Source organism: Pongo pygmaeus, chromosome 5 (genome assembly GCF_028885625.2).
Source record: "Pongo pygmaeus isolate AG05252 chromosome 5, NHGRI_mPonPyg2-v2.0_pri, whole genome shotgun sequence".
Classification (NCBI taxonomy): Eukaryota; Metazoa; Chordata; class Mammalia; order Primates; family Hominidae; genus Pongo; species Pongo pygmaeus.
In genome coordinates, this window is record NC_072378.2 from 39,125,300 (window position 1) to 39,143,200 (window position 17,901).

The following is a 17,901-nucleotide window of genomic DNA, read 5'->3' on the forward strand; positions in this document are numbered from 1 at the left end:
TTGGATCTTAGTCAAGTGACTTAACTTCTCTACCTCTCTGTTTTCTCATTTGCAAAATGGGAATAATGATAATGCTTTATTTTATAGATTCTAAGACTTTTTTTCACATTTTAATATCCCTGAACTCAGGACATACTTTAGTCAGTTAGGTTTTGTGAATCATTGTGGATGTGACTTGATACAACCTTAAATTATTAGTTCTCTCCTTGAGGGTGTTTTTTTTGTTTTGTTTTGTTTTTGATTTTGGTGCCATTTGTATGAATTCAGACTGCAGTTGAGTACCTGTGCATACATTCTCAAAGAAGTTTGGTTTCTTTCCTCCTCCTGGTAGCATGTACATTTTGTTTCTCTCTTTTTCTCCATGGTTGGTTTATTTCATGTTTACCTTAACAGGGAGGACCCACTGGTGGCCTAGTATTATGTAGGAGTTAGATTCCTCATCTTGGGTGTCTTTTTTCTTTCTCAATAGCACAGAAAACAATGGTGCAATCTTACAATCCGTGATGTTTTATATATGATGTAATCAAACCTACCTTCAAGGGTTGTTCTCAGCATATCTTAGAATAATATGCTAACGCTCTTAGCCTAGTGCCTGGAATATAGTAAGCACTCAGTTTATGTTTGGGATTGTTTTATATCTTTGTTGTACTTGTTCTGCTTTGCTCTACCTTGTTCTACTTGTTTTACTTGTTTGTGTTTATCTCTTCCGCTCTGCTGTGAGCTACTCATGAATAGGTTTGGATTTCTCCCAATATATTCAGAGCCTAATGGCACTTGGTAGGATTGCTAAAAGGCGAACTGAGTTGCATAAAAGAAAACGAATGCTAGTCTGATTTCTGTTTTAGCTGGGCTTATGACCATAAGAAAGTCACTTTACCCCTCAAGGTATCAGTTTCTTCACCTTTAAAAAGAGCAGAATGAACTATTAACCTTAAAATGGCTCTCACCTCTAAAATTTAATTTTAGATTAACTTTTAAGTTCAGATTTACAGAAAAGTTGCAATGATAGCACAGAATTCTCTTTACCCAGTTTCTCCTGTTAACATCTTGTATTACCTTAGTTTGTTTGTCAAAACTAATGTTCTATTATCTGTTCCAGGGTCTAGTCTAGAATACTACATTGCATTTAGTAAAATTTGACTTTAAGATAAAAATGCTATACTATTTTGTGTACATTTAGAGTTTTGAGTATTATAGAATATTGGTTATTAAAACTATACGCATATGATGGAATTCACTTAATTTGTTTCAATGTTAGGTTTCCATGGCACATGGAATACAAAATTTGATTAATGCCATCAGAATGATTCACGGTGTGTCAAGGTATTATAATACCTCAGAGAGAATGACCTCATTGTTTATCAAGGTAAGTTTCTATGGGAGGAAATTACATGTCATCCTGCGAAAAAGTTAGCAAATCTTTCCTTCTGAGCCCTAGGAAGGGAATTGGGAAGCCTAAGTGCCTCTCAGAGTTTTAATACTTCCAGTGGGCAAGAAGAGAAAGGCGTTGACTGGACTCAGTTGTACTTAATTGAAGGGAGTAATTGGTACTTTTCTGTTTATCAGATGTAAGCCCCAATACTTAAAGAAAATGTGCCTGGTGGTTTTTAATTTATTCATTTCAAATAGTTTTGATTCTACCCAAGAGATAGGAGTGTGTCTGCTATTAACAGTGGTTCTTTAGCTACTCCCATCAGCACTATAGTTTGTGTAAAATTTTCCTGTGTGGCACCACATGGTTAATTATTTAAAATAATTTTTTAAAAATGATTAAACAATATATATTTAAATTTGCTAGCCAATGTCATTTTTTTAAAATTATACATTAAGTTTTAGGGTACATGTGCACAACGGGCAGGTTAGTTACATATGTATACATGTGCCATGTTGGTGTGCTGCACCCATTAACTCGTCATTTAACATTAGGGATATCTCCTAATGCTATCCCTCCTCCCTCCCCCAACCCCATGACAGGCCCTAGTGTGTGATGTTCCCCTTCCTGTGTCCATGTGTTCTCATTGTTCAGTTCCCACCTATGAGTGAGAACATGCGGTATTTGGTTTTTTGTCCTTGCGATAGTTTGCTGAGAATGATGGTTTCCAGCTTCATCCATGTCCCTACAAAGGACATGAACTCATTCTTTTCTATGGCTGCATAGTATTCCATGGTGTGTATGTGCCACATTTTCTTAATCCCGTCTATCATTGTTGGACATTTGGCTTGGTTCCAAGTCTTTGCTATTGTGAATAGTGCCCCAGTAAACATACATGTGCAAGTGTCTTTATAGCAGCATGATTTATAATCCTTTGGGTACATACCCAGTAATGGGATGGCTGGGTCAAATGGTATTTCTAGTTCTAGCTCCCTGAGGAATCGCCACACTGACTTCCACAATGGTTGAACTAGTTTACAGTCCCACCAGCAGTGTAAAAGTGTTCCTATTTCTCCACATCCTCTCCAGCACGTGTTGTTTCCTGACTTTTTAATGATCGCCATTCTAACTGGTGTGAGATGGTATCTCACTGTGGTTTTGATTTGCATTTCTCTGATGGCCAGTGATGATGAGCATTTTTTCATGTGTCTTTTGGATGCATAAATGTCTTCTTTTGAGAAGTGTCTGTTCATATCCTTTGCCCACTTTTTGATGAGATTGTTTTTTTCCTGTAAATTTGTTTGAGTTCATTGTAGATTCTGGATATTAGCCCTTTGTCAGATGAGTAGATTACAAAAATTTTCTCCCATTCTGCAGGTTGCCTGTTCACTCTGATGGTAGTTTCTTTTGCTGTGCAGAAGCTCTTTAGTTCAATTAGATCCCATTTGTCAATTTTGGCTTTTGTTGCCATTGCTTTTGGTGTTTTAGACATGAAGTCCTTGCCCATGCCTATGTCCTGAATGGTATTTTCTAAGTTTTCTTCTAGGGTTTTTATGGTTTTAGGTCTAACATTTAAGTCTTTAATCCATCTTGAATTAATTTTTGTATAAGGTGTAAGGAAGGGATCCAGTTTCAGCTTTCTACATATGGCTAGCCAGTTTTCCCATCACCATTTATTAAATAGGGAATCCTTTCCCCATTGCTTGTTTTTCTCAGGTTTGTCAAAGATCAGATGATTGTAGATATGCGGCATTATTTCTGAGGGCTCTGTTCTGTTCCATTGGTCTATATCTCTGTTTTGGTACCAGTACATGCTGTTTTGGTTACTGTAGCCTTGTAGTATAGTTTGAAGTCAGGTGATGCCTGACTTCAGGTGATAGCGTGATGCCTCCAGCTTTGTTCTTTTAGCTTAGGATTGACTTGGCAATGCGGGCTCTTTTTTGGTTCCATATGAACTTTAAAGTAGTTTTTTCCAATTCTGTGAAGAAAGTCATTGGTAGCTTGATGGGGATGGCACTGAATCTATAAATTACCTTGGGCAGTATGGCCATTTTCACAATATTGATTCTTCCTACCCATGAGCATGGAATGTTCTTCCATTTGTTTATATCTTCTTTTATTTCATTGAGCAGTGGTTTGTAGTTCTCCTTGAAGAGGTCCTTCACATCCCTTGTAAGTTGGATTCCTAGGTATTTTATTCTCTTTGAAGCAATTGTGAATGGGAGTTCACTCATGATTTGGCTCTCTGTTTGTCTGTTATTGGTGTATAAGAATGCTTGTGATTTTTGCACATTGATTTTGTATCCTGAGACTTTGCTGAAGTTGCTTATCAGCTTAAGGAGATTTTGGGCTGAGACGATGGGGTTATCTAGATATACAATCATGTCATCTGCAAACAGGGACAATTTGACTTCCTCTTTTCCTAACTGAATACCCTTTATTTCCTTCTCCTGCCTGATTGCCCTGGCCAGAACTTCCAACACTATGTTGAATAGGAGTGGTGAGAGAGGGCATCCCTGTCTTGTGCCAGTTTTCAAAGGGAATGCTTCCAGTTTTTGCCCATTCAGTATGATATTGGCTGTGGGTTTGTCATAGATAGCTCTTATTATTTTGAGATACGTCCCATCAATACCTAATTTATTGAGAGTTTTTAGCATGAAGGTTGTTGAATTTTGTCAAAGGCCTTTTCTGCGTCTGTTGAGATAATCATGTGGTTTTTGTCTTTGGTTCTGTTTATATGCTGGATTATGTTTATTGATTTGCATATGTTGAACCAGCCTTGCATCCCAGGGATGAAACCCACTTGATCATGGTGGATAAGCTTTTTGATATGCTGCTGTATTCGGTTTGCCAGTATTTTATTGAGGATTTTTGCATGGATGTTCATCAGGGATATTTGTCTTAGTTAAAATAATTTGAAAAATTACTCAAGCAACACATGAGACCAGGCATGGTGGTTCAGGCAGTAATCCCAGCGCTTTGGGAGGCTGAGGTGGGAGGATTGCTGGAGCTCATGAGTTTGAGACCAACCTGGGCAACATAGGGAGACCTTGGCTCTACAAAAAAAAAATTTTTAAGTTAGCTGGGCATGGTGGTGTGTGCCTGTAGTCCTAGCTATTCCAGAGGCTGAGGCAGGAGAATCCCTTGAGCCTGGAAGTTCAAGAATGCAGTAAGCTGTGATAACACCATGGCACTCCAGCCTGTGCAAGAGAGAAAGACCTTGTCTCAAAAAACAAACAAACAAACCAACAAAAAAACCACCACCAACAAAAAAACCCACATGAGTAAAATTTATTTGTAAATTATTCAAGCATAAAGAAATATATAAAGTCATAGTCACATTTTAAGTTTTTTTAAAAAGCAAAGTATAGGCTTAATCACTATGTCCTAAATACGACAAGACTCTCAGAATCCTTCCTCTTTACCTGTCTCTCTCATTCTTGCCATATATATCCCACATTGAGATCATTTTTAGTTCTGACAAAGATTCTTTGCTTGGCTTCTGAATCTTCTGGTAGGCCCACCTTTGCACTTTCTAGTGAAATCTAGTTTGAGCAAAGAACCCTGCTAAGTCAGTTTGGCAAGAACCCCCCATTCTCAATATCTGATAACTCTAGATATCTTATCAGGTTTTCATTCCTCCCAACCACCCAGGTGTTGTCTGATCACTTTGGCCTGTCTTCAGCAAGAATCCTGTTATGTCAGTTTAACCAAAATCCTCCTTACCTCTGATGTTTCCTCTTAATAATTTTCCACCCACTGACTCCCATCTTGCCCCTTGGCTGTACATTCCTGCTTGTCCACGCTGTGTTCAGAGTTGAGCCCAATCTCTCTTTCCCGCTACAAGATCCCTTTGCAGTGGTCCCTATATCTATCACAATGGTCCTGAATAAAGTCTCTTGCTTTGCAAGTATCACTGAATAATTTTTTAACAGTTCCATATTATTCTTAACATTTTTTTCAACATTGTGAATCAACAAGTATTCAGACTAAAATCCAAGTATTGCTAATTTATTTATCACCACTGTTTTGTGATTCCCACATCTTTTTCATTCTTGGATTCATCATTTCTTTTGCTGAAAAAATTATTTCAGAGAGGGTTTCAGGGTGGTGAACTTCCTGGATTTCTACATGTCTGAAAATCACTTTCATTTTGTCTGATCACTCAAATGCTAGTGTGACTTGGATTTTAAATTTGACATCATTGTCTCCTGGGAAGTTGAAGATATTGCTCAATCATTGTCTAGTATTCAGTATTGTTGAGGAGAAGCTTGGTGCTAATCTGATTCTTGTTTCCTTTGTAGGTAACTAGTTTTATTCTCCCAGGAAGCTTTTAGGATTTTTTTTCTTTATCTTTGAATTTCTAATATCTCAAACTTTTTTTTTACATTTATCTTGTTCTACACTTGCTGAGTTGTCTCAATCCAAAGACTTTCCTTTCTCTTTATTCCTGGGAAACAGTCCTCTTTTGCCTGGGATTATTCCTAGCTCCCTGATATGGTTTGGATATTTGTCCCCTCCAAATCTCATGTTGAAATGTGATCCTCAGTGTTGGAGATGGGTCCTGGCAGGAAGTGTCTGGGCCATGGGGGTGGATCCCTCATGGATGGTTTGGTGCCCTCCTTGTGGTAATGAGTTCATGCAACAGCTGATTGTTTAAAAGATCCTGGCATCTCTCTCTTGCTTGCTCTCATACGAGGCCAGTTCCCACTTTGCTTTCGACCATGACTGTAAGCTTCCTGGGGCCGTCATCAGAAGCAGATGCCGGTGCTATGCTTCGTGTACAGCCTACAGAGCTGTGAGCCAAATAAACCTCTTTTCTCTATAAATTACCCATTCTCAGGTATTCCTTGATAGCAATGTAAATGGACTAACACACCTACCCATTCAATTTATTCTCCCCCCTTGCATCTAACTTACATTTCTCTTAATTTTTTTCTTCTGTCTTTGCCCTTTTCTGGCTCACTCATTTGCTCTTCATTTTTCTTTTTTTGGATTGTATTTTGTTTATTATTATTATTTTTAATTTTATTATTATTATACTTCAAGTTTTAGGGTACATGTGCACAATGTGCAGGTTTGTTACATATGTATACATGTGCCATGTTGGTGTGCTGCACCCATTAACTCGTCATTTAGCATTAGGGATATCTCCTAATGCTATCCCTCCCCCCTCCCCCCACCCCACAACAGTCCCCAGAGTGTGATGTTCCCCTTCCTGTGTCCATGTGTTCTCATTGTTCAATTCCCACCTATGAGTGTTGCTCTTCATTTTTGTACCAATTGATGGTCAGTTCATCAATAGAATTTCTTTTAAAATTCTGACAATGAAAATTCCAATTTCAGGTTCTCTAGTTTTTTTTTAATGTTATTATTATTTTTTTTTATTTTTAGAGACAGGGTCTTATTCTGTTTCCCAGGCTGGCCTTGAAATCCTGGGCTCAAGTTACCCTCCCACCTTGGCCTCCCAAAGTACTGGGATTACAGGCATGAGCCACTGCACTTGGCCCGTAGGTTTATTCTTTATCATATTTTTATGCTTGTGGTTTGAAATTTATATATAAATGTTATTTCTCTTTTTACATATAATTATTTCGTACCTATATTTATTTCAGGTAACAAATCAAATGGTAACAGCATGTAAAGCATATATTACTGATGGAGGATTAAACCATGTATGGGATCAGGAAACGCCAGTTGTACTAAAGAAAATTCAGGTTTGTAGAAGTACTTTTATTTTCATAAACTAAATCTTTTCCCATCCTGCCCAATTTTACTTTGTTTATTCACAAAATATGTTAACTGAAAAAACTTCCTACAGAGTAGTGTTGAGAATATAAAAAGAATACAGTTCTTATTATCTATTTCCCTTTATATTTAGTGCTTCTCTTAGGTTATAATTTAATTCTCATCTTCTCCATGGCTGCCTGTGTTAGACTCCTGTGTGCCATTTCATATGCTCTGGCCCCTACATCTCATTCCAGCCCGTTACAATTAAAATTTTTGCCTTTTTTTCCATTGGTTAGGATTACCATGTATCCTTAAATAGACATGGTAGTAGTTGCCATCCTAATTTTGATCCTGGTTTAGAAGACAATGTTTCTAACGTTTCCCCCATTTAGTTGGATGCTTTTGTAAGATTTAAATATATCTTTGATCAGATTAGTCTAGTACCAAGAGATATTTTTTAAAGTTATGAATGGGATTTGAAAAATTTTCTTCTGCATATATTTATTGAGATGCTTATAGAATGTTGCTCCTCAGTCTGTTAATGTGATAGATGACATTTTTAGGCTTTCTAAAATTAAACTGTCCTAACGTTTCTGGGATAAACTCAACTTGGTCGTGGTATAATTATCTTTTTAAAAAACACTCAAATTCAGTTTGCTACAGTTTTGTTTAGGATTTTTGGAAGCTGTATTGGTGAGAAAGAGAACCTGTAATTTCCCTTTCTCATGCTGGCCTTGTCTGTGTTTTGTCTCAGAATAAATGGAGGGTGGGGGGAAGTATTTCCTATTTTCTGAAAAAGTTTGTATAAAATTAAAGTGACCTGTTTATTAAAAGTTTGAAAGAAATGGCCACAGCAGGAAGGCTCCATCTGGAAGTGGTTATTGGTCATCTCTGTGTGCAGGTTCCCTGGTCTTCGTAGTGCCAAGGTGTGTGGCTTGAACAGGGAGGTCAAGTTTGAAAAGTGGCCCAGTGCCCTCCACCCAGGATGGGAACTATTATTCCCGAAGCCTGGTGCTGACTGCCATCCTGGCCAGGGCACTGCTATCACCCTTGCTCTGACCTCTGAACTGGAGGATAAGAAGAGGAAGAATTGCAGTTAGTGTTTCTCATGCTGAAAACAGTTGATCCCAAGGACTGGAAGAATCAGGATCATTATGCAGTTCTTGGACTTAGCCATGTAAAATACAAAGCTACACAGAGACAGATCAAAGCAGCTCATAAAGTAGTGGTTTTAAAACATCATGGAAAGCAGCCGGTGAACCAATAAAAGAAAGAGATAATGACTACTTCACTTGCATCACTAAAATTATAAAATGTATGACCCAGTGAAAAGAGGAGCATTTAACAGTGTAGATCATACATTTGGAAACTCAGTTCCTTCTAAAATTGAAGCAAGGGACAGTTTCTTTGAAGTATTTTTCCCACTATTCAAAAATAATTCCAGATGGTCCAAAAAAAGTTTCTAAACCTGGTGTTATGAATTCATCATTTTATTCCTTCTGGTATAGTTTTTATGCTTGGACAGAATTTTCTTATTTAAATACAGAAAAAAAAGCAGAATATTGTGACAAGAGAGGGATTGAAAAGAAGAACAGAGCAACAAGAGCTCAAAGAAAGAAAGAAGAAACGAATTGAAAACATTAGTTGATAATACACATAGCTGTGATACAAGGATAAAAAAATTCAAAGAACAGAAAGCCAAGGCCAGGCATATTGGCTCATGTCTGTGATTCTAGCACTTTGGGAGACCAAGACGGGTGGATCCCTTGAGCCCAGGAGTTCGAGACCAGCCTGGGCAACATGATGAAACCCTGTCTCTACAAAAACTTAGCTAGGTGTGTTGGTGCGCACCTGTAGTCCCAGCAACTTGAGAGGCTGAGGTGGGAGAACTGCTTGAGCCTGGGAGGCTGAGGCTGAGTGAGGTGAGCCGTGATTGCACCACTGCACTCCAGCTTGGGTGAGAGCAAGACTCTGTTTCAACATTAAAAAAAGAAGAGAAAGCCGAGAAGGAAGCAAGATGGAAGAAGCAAGAGGCTAAAGAAAAACGAAGACAAGCTGAATTAGAAGCTGCTTGAATAGCTAAGGAGAAAGAAAAGGAAGTTAAACAACGAGCATTGTTGGTAAAGAAAGGAAAAGAGATCCAGAAAAGAGTCGTTAAAAGGAAAAGACAAACCTTCAAAATTCAAGGAAGACCTGAAGTCACCTTTTCTGACAATAAGTGGAGCAGCTTAAAAAGGTGGAAGAAGTGGAAAAACTTTGTGATAGGCTTCAACTAGCAAGTTTATAGCACTTCAGTGAAATACCTCATCTACAAAAACACTAGGAATGGCTGCTCTTGTAAAAACGGAAGAAATAAATGAGCCAATTAGAACAGAGAAACAGGAAGGGGAGGCTTGTGTGTGACAAGCATCTAAGAATGCAGAGAAATCAGCTGTTGAAGGTGGAAATGGCAGTAAAAATTGGTCAGAGGAGCATTGGTCTGCAGTTACTAATTAAAGCCATAGGCCCCTTTTCTGCATGAACAAATTCAATATGGGAAGTTATTACCAACTATATGAACACACATTCTTTTTTTGGAGTCAAGAGAACTTATTGGCAAAGAAAATTGAGCCTCTAAAAACTTGACCCTCATAAAAAAAAAGATGACAAAAAAGGCTTTGGATAATCTTTAAAAGAACATGGAATAGTCTCTCAAGTACATGAAGTAGGCCTCCTTCAGATGCACCTGAAGATGAGGAAAAATAGAGGGAGCAGTGCCTGGCAGGACAAGAGAGGACCTCAAGAAACAATATAAGGAAGTTGTTGAGGTGGTAAAGGCAATGAAATGCCCAGGAGCAACTGCTGAATGCAAATGTAGCCGAGAAATGACTTATGGACAGTCTTTGTTGTGTATGCATTTAAAAACTACAACTGATAATCAGAGATGCTTAGCACCTTTTCAAATGCCTGCTGGCTATTTGTATGTTTTCTTTTGAGAAATGTCTTTTCGGGTCCTTTGTCCATTTTTTAAATATTTTTTTTGAGACTGAGTCTCGCTCTGTTGCCCAGGCTGGAGTGCAGTGGCACAGTCTTGGCTCACTGCGACTTCTGCCTCCCAGGTTCAAGCGATTCTCCGGTTTCACCCTCCTGAGTAGCTGGGATTACAGATGCCTGCCACCACGCCCAGGTAATTTTTGTATTTTCCGTAGAGACAAGGGTTTCACCATGTTGGCCAGGCTGGTCTTGAACTCCTGACCTCAAGTGATCCTCCTGCCTCAGCCTCCCAAAGTGCTGGGATCACAGGCGTAAGCCACTGCGCCTGGCCTCATTTGCTCATTTTAAAATCAGGTTATTTATTTTCTTCCTATTGAGTTGTTTGAGTTCCTTATATATTTTGGGAATAAACCTCTGTTAGATATATGGTTTGCAAATACTGTCTTCCAATCTATAGGTTATCTCTTCACTCTGTTTTCTTTTCTGTGCAAAAGCTTTATAGTTTGATACAATCTCATTTGTTATTTTTGTTTTTGTTGCCTGTACTTTCGGGGTCACGTCCAAAAAATCATTGCCAAGTAGCTTTTCCCCGACATTTTCCTCTCGTAATTTTACAGTTTCAGGTCTTATCTTTACATCTTTAATCCACTTTAAGCTGACTTTTGTATGTCATGTGAAATGATGGTTCAATTTTATTGTTTTGCATGTGGATATCCAGTTTTCCTAAGACCATTTATTGAAGAGACTGCCCTTTCCTCATTGTGTGTTCTTGGCACCTTTGTCAAAGATCAGTTGACCATAATGCATGGATTTATTTCTGGGTTCTCCATTCTGTTTCATTGGTCTATGTGTCTGTTTTTATGCCAGTACCATGCTGTTTTGGTTACTATAGCTTGGTAGTATATAAAAATATACTACAGTATAAAATCAGGCAGTGTGATGCCTCCAGCTTTGCAAATTAAAAACCACAATGAAATATCAGATCACACTTGTTAGAATGCCTACTACAGAAAAAGACAAATGATAACAAGTGTTGGTGAGGATGTGCATGCTCTTGGTAGGAATGTAAATTAGTGTAGCCATTATGAAACATAGTATAGAGGTTCCCCCTAATATTAAAAATAGAACTACCATATGATCCAGCAATCTCATTTCTGGGTAAATATTTAAAGGAAATGATATAACTGTCTCAAAGAGATATCTGCATTCTTGTATTCATTGCAACATTATTCACAATAGCCAAGATATGGAAACAACCTAAGTGCCTGTTGACAGATGAATGAATAAAGAAAATGGGGTATATAGGGTATGTATGTATATATGTATGTGTTTGTATGTGTGTGTGTGTGTGTGTGTATGGATATATATATATAATGGAATATTATTCAGTCTTTACAAAGAAGGAAATATTGTCATTTTTGACAACATGGCTGAACTTTATTTCATTATGCTAAGTGAAATAAGCCAGACACAGAAAGACAAATACTGCCTTTTTTCACCTATATGTGGAATCTAAAAAAGTCAAACTCTTAGAAGCGGAGAGTAGAATGGTGGTTACCAGGGGCTGGAGAGGGATGGCACAATGATGAGATATTGGTGAAAGAGTACAAATTTTCAGTTATGCAGGATGAATACATTCTGGAGATCTAATGTACTGTATGATGACTATAGTACACAATACTGTTTTGTTTTTGTTTTTGTTTTTTGAGACAAGGTCTGGCGCTATTGCTCAGGCTGGAGTGCAGTGGTGCCACCTCAGCTCAATGCAACCTCCGCCTCCTGGGCTCAAGCCATCCTCCCATCTCAGCCTCCCTAGTAGCTGGGACTACAGCGTGCACCATGTATTGTATACTTGACATTTGCTAAGAAAGTAGGTCACACGCCCAACCCCAAAAAGTAACTCACACCCCCCACCCCAAAAAGTAACTATGTGAGGTGAGGGTATGCTAATTAGCTTGATTTTGGTAAACATTTCACAATGTATACATCTTTCAAAACATCATGTATACCTTAAATATATACAGTTTTTATTTGTCAATTATACCTCAATAAAACTGGAAAAAAATAAAACTGGAGATACTGAACAAAAAGCAAGTCTGATAGAACTCATCTGTTAAGCATCTAGGATTGACATTTTCTTTGTGAAAAGATTTTTAATTTCCTGCTTCTCTTTTTTTATAATTAAAAATTTTTAATTATGATAAAAATAGCATAAAATTTACCATTTTAACCATACAGTTCAGTGGCATTAACTGCATTCACAGTGTTTTGCAACCATCACTGCTATCCATTTCAGAACTTTTTCATCATTCTAAACTGAAACTCTGTAGCCATTAAATAATTCCCCAAACTCAGGCCAGACGCGGTGGCTCACGCCTGTAATCCCAGCACTTTGGGAGGCTGAGGCGGGCAGATCACCTGAGGTTAGGAGTTCGAGACCAGCCTGGCCAACATGGTGAAACACCGTCTCTACTAAAAATACAAAAATTAGCCGGGTGTGGTGGCAGGCTTCTGTAGTCCCAGCTACTCAGGAGAGGCTGAGGCAGGAGAATCACTTGAACCTGGGAGGCGTAGATTGCAGTGAGCTGAGATGGCGGCATTGCACTGCAGCCTAGGCGACAAGAACAAAACTCCATCTCAGAAAAAAAAAAAAAGAAAAAAAAAATCCCCAAACTCTCTGCCCTAGCCCCTAGTAACTTGTATTGACTGTCTGTCTTTATGAATTTGCTTATTCTAGGTACCTCAAATAAGTGGAATTAAACAATATTTGTTGTTTTGTGTCTAGTTTATTTCGCTTTGTGTAATATTTTCATCCGTGTTCTAGCATGTATCAGAATTTGATTCCCTTTCATGACTGAGTAACATATTCCATTGTATGTATAGTCCATATATTTTTATCCATTCCTCTGCTGATGCACATTTGGTTTCTTACTACCTTTTGGCTATTGTGAATAATGCGGCTACGAACATTTGGTGTGTAAGTATCTGTTTGAGTCCCTGCTTCCAATTCTGCTGGGTGTATTCCTAGAAGGGAAATTGTTGGGTCTTATGGTAATTCTATGTTTAACTTTTTGAGTTCCTGCCAAACAGTTTTCCACAGTGGCTGCACCATTTTACATTTCCACCAGCAATGCAGGAGGGTTCCAATTTCTTCTTTTCCTTGCCAACACTTTTTATTTTCTATTATTTTGATAAGAGCCATTCTAATGTGTATGGAGTGAAGTGACATCTCATTGTGGTTTTGATTTGCTTTCCCTAGTGGCTAGTGATGGCTGAGCATCTTTTCATATGCTTATTGGCCCTTTGTATATCTTTGGAGAAATATTTACTCAGGCCCTTTTTCCATTTTTGAATTGGGTTGTTTGGGTTTTTTGTTGTTGTTGTTATTGAGTTGTAGGATTTCTTTAAATATTCTGGATATTAATTCCTTGTCATATATATGCTTTGCAAATACACTATTGCTTATTTATCTATTTATTTATTTTACTTGTTCATTTTGAGACAAAGCCTCACTCTGTCACCCAGGCTGGAGTGCGGTATCCTGATCAAGTTCACTGCATCCTGATCAAGTTCACAGTGCAGTAGCCTGATCAAGTTCACTCCTGGGCTTAAGGGATCCTCCCACCTCTGCCTCCTAAGTAGCTGGGACCACAGGTGCATGCCATCGTGCCTGGGTAATTTTTTTATTTTTGTAGAGACAAGGTTTTGCTATGTTGCCCAGGTGGTCTCAAATTCCTGAGCTTAAGCAGTCATCCTGCCTTGGCCTCCCAAAGTGCTGGGATTACAGGTATGAGCCACCACACCCGGCCTGTTTATTAAAAAAACTATTTGACTATACTTTCTATTTCTTCTTGATTCAGTTTTAGTAAGTTGATATTCTTGGGGAATTTCTCCAATTTGTCTAAAATTTGTAATTTATTGCCTTAATGTTGATAATATCTTACTAATCTTTGTCTTACTATATAAGATGTCTCCTTATTTACTAATATTATTTATCTTCTTTCTGTTTTCCTAATCATTCTTGCTCCCCTCATACCCAGATTCAAAACAACTTATCATCTTCCTAGGAGTTTCTCATTTCTGTTGTTTTTATTGTTACTTGCAGGATTCCATGTTTTCCTCTAGAGTTTCTCTTGTTATTTTTGGGAATAGGAGTCAGAAATTACTCCCCCCAAATTTGCCAATTGGCAGGAACCATAACTCTTTACACAGAATTTAGCAATGTAGTCTCATTATTCTTTTAAGGTCCTCAAGATTACTAGCCATTTACTGACTGAATTAGAAATGGGAACTTGGTTTTCTGAATTCTAGTTCAATGTTTCTATTACATCTGAAATGTTTTCAGGAAACTTTCAGTGTATACTTTTTAGGAATAATTTTTGGATGAGTTGGAGGAAACAATGAGAATTGTTACTCAGAATCTTATCTGAGAACTGTTATTCAGAGCCAACTCATTTAAAAAAAATTTTTTATTATACTTTAAGTTCTGGGATACATGTGCAGAATGTGCAGGTTTGTTACATAGGTATACACGTGCCATGGTTGTTTGCTGCACCCACCAACCCGTCATCTACGTTAGGTATTTCTTCTAATGCTATCCCTCCCCTAGCCCCCCAAGCCAATTCATTTTTGTTGAATGAATGAAAAATAATCAGAGACCTCAAAGAGAGCAATGATAATTGTTTTGTAGATTGCAATAGAGGAAAGAATGAGGCCAATTATTCTCAAATCTGAATATTTATAGGAATCACTATAGGAAAGCTTGTTAAAAATATAGATTTCTGAGTCCCACTTGCAGAAATTCTGATTTAGTGGCTGCAGTGGGCAGAATAACAGCCCCCAAAGATGCCTGTGTGCTTATCCTCAGAACCCATCCATAGGTTATGTTACATATGGCAAGGGGTAATTAAGGTTGCAGATGGAATTAAAGTGCTGATCAGCTGATACGGGGATTACCCAAGTGGGCCCAATGTTTAAGTGTTCTTATGTGGGCGAAAGGAGGCAGAAGAGTCAGAATCTGAGAAATGGCATTATGATAAAGATTTGACTGGCTATTTATGGTTTCAAAAAAGTTTAACATTAAAAAAAAGATTTGGTGTTTAGGAAATGTTATCTTGAAATGATAGTTAATTCCTACTCTACCCAGCAATCTTATTCTCTTTTTTATTTCTATTATGTTCACAAACCAGACCAGTATATCTGTAGTCAGATATTAGGATTTCAGCAATATACTCATCAAAGACTTTATGACCTTCTTTTGGAAAAATGATTGTCAGATGATAGCTTTATATCACAGAAACTTCATATTTCATATACCTGCACATAAAGAATGCTGATTCTAAGATGGATGTGAACTGAATAGAGATGTCTTGATAGATAATTTCTGGATAAGAGTTAAAGGAAAACAGTGAGGATGAATAAAAGTGAGGTTGAAATGAGGATGAAAATATGGTATAAATAAAAAAAACTATACAGATTTTCACAGTTTCATCAGTTTGTGTGAGGGTGGAGTTTTTGAATTTTTGATTCCTGAACAAATGTCTCATTTTCTTTTCCCCATTTCTTTTACTTTTCTCATAGGACTGCATTTTTCTATTCAAGGAATATCAGACATCTTTTCATAAAACAAGGAAACTGATTTTAGAGTCCTCAGGGGAAAAATCTTTTGAGGTTTCAGAAATGTATATATTTGGAAAATTTGAAGCTTTTTGCAAAAGACTGGAGAAGGTAAGCATTATGCAGTCATCGTACCCCACACCACACCTTTTTGGTGATTTTGTACTTTATGTAGTGCCATTGAGAATTGTTGTTCCTGATCTCTTGTCTCACTATTGTTATGACTCATCTAATATTACTTACAGGTCACTGCATTTTATTATAATTTATTTTTTCATTCCCGGTTACTGCCTTCTGCCAGTAACACAAATGCTATGGTCAACTTTCACATCTCTCAAGACCTCAGTTTACCTCTACCTATGAAACTTCAACTTAAAAGGCTCTGCTCTTAACCATTATATTAAGCTGAGAAAAAGTGTGAGATGAAATACCTGCAATGCCTGGTAGAAGTCAGTAGTTGTGGAATCTCTGGATGTATAAGCATGTCCTCTTTCTGAGCCAGTGTATATGGTGTATACATAAACATTGTATGGGTGATATCTTTGCTGGACAGACATAGGTTTGATTCATTTATTAGGACTGGTTGGGAAGGAGTGACATTTTTTGGAGGGATATAGGCCAGCCCATATCAGAGACTTCTTGGAGTCATCCTTTGAAAAGTCTGTAAAGATCTCATTTAAGTATTCTTCCCCCAACTTCGCTAGTTCCCTGGATCCTGCTAGTATTTAGAATCTTGTTCATCATTTGTTGGAAAGTAATGTGGGACATTACATAGGTTGAAGACCTAGGCATGTTTGGAAGCTTATTTTTATTAGTAACTTCCTGATCAAGCCAGGACAGCAAAGTATGACTAATGAACAGAACCAAGTTGCTGAGTGGGGTCCTTCATACATACTTCTTTGAAGCTGTTTTTTTTATTTGTTTCTTTAACAGCTTTATTGAGACATAATTAATATACTATACTATTTACCCACTTAAACTGTACAAGTCAATGTTTTCTAGTGTATTAGCAGGGCTGTGCAATCATTACCACAATCTGATTTCAGAACATTTTCACTCCTACTAAAAGAAACCTTATGTCCATTATCAGTCATACCCCATTCTCTCCTCTCCCCAGTTTTAAGCAACCACTGATCTACTTTCTGTCTCTATAGATGTACCTCTTATGGACATTTTATATAAATAGAATCATACAATATGTGGTCTTTTGTGGCTACTTTCACTTAGCATAATGTTTTCAAAGCTCATCTATATTATACCATTTTTCAGAACTTGATTCCATTCATCATTGAAGAATATTCCATTGTACGGATAATATCACAGTTTATTTTTCTGCTCATCAGTTGATGGACATTAGGATTAGTTCCTCTTTTTGGCTATTATGAATAATGTTGCTATGAACATTTGTGTACAAGAGTTTGTGTGGGCATATGTTGTCATTTCTCTTGGGTATATGTGCAGAAGTAGAATTGCTAGGTCATATGGCAACTCCATGTTTAACTTTTTGTTGATAACCCCAACTATTTGCCAAAGTAGCTGCATCATTTTGCATTCTAACCAGCAAAGTATGAGGTTTATGATTTCTTCACATCCTTGTCAACACTTGTTATTATCTGTCCTTTTGAATTTAGCCATTCTGCTGGGTATGAAGTGGTATCTCATTGAGGTTTTGATTTTCATTTCCCTAATGGCTAATGATGTGGAGCATCTTTTCATGTGCTTTTGCCTGTTTGTATATCTTCTTTGAAAAAACATCTATTCAAATTCTTTGTATATATTTAACTGAGTTATTTGTCTTTTTATTGTTGAGTCATAGAAGTTCTTTATATATGCTGGGTATAACTTCCTTATCAGATATATGATTTACATATATTTTCTCTTATTTTTGGGTTATCGTTTCACTTTCTTGATGGTGTTCTTTGAAGTACGATAGTTTTTAATTTTAATGAAGTTCAATTTATCACGTTTTTCTTTTGTTTTCCTTGTGTTTTTGATGTCATATCTAAGGAACTGTTGTATGGGGCTGTTTTATGCACAATAGATTTTTTTAAACATTTTATTTTTATTTATTAAATTAAAAAAATTGAGATGGCATCCTGTTGTGTTACTCAGGCTGGAGTGCAGTGGCGTGATCATAGCTCACTTCAGCCTTAAACTCCTCAGCCTCCTGAGTAGCTGGGACTGCAGGCATGTACCACCATGCCTAGCTA

At 37.4% G+C, this 17,901-nt stretch overlaps 1 protein-coding gene and 1 pseudogene across 1 annotated transcript in view; both read left to right on the forward strand.

Moving 5' to 3' along the window:
• The window catches only part of DNAH8 (dynein axonemal heavy chain 8), a 311,999-nt gene that overhangs the window by 39,293 nt on the left and 254,805 nt on the right, over positions 1–17,901 (forward strand). The window contains exons 10-12 of the mRNA XM_054492591.2: positions 1,259–1,366; positions 6,988–7,089; positions 15,656–15,802. Of these exons, the coding sequence (XP_054348566.2) occupies positions 1,259–1,366; positions 6,988–7,089; positions 15,656–15,802 (357 nt within the window). The remainder of the gene's footprint in view (positions 1–1,258; positions 1,367–6,987; positions 7,090–15,655; positions 15,803–17,901) is intronic.
• On the forward strand, positions 7,947–9,970 carry LOC129038220 (dnaJ homolog subfamily C member 2-like; annotated as a pseudogene).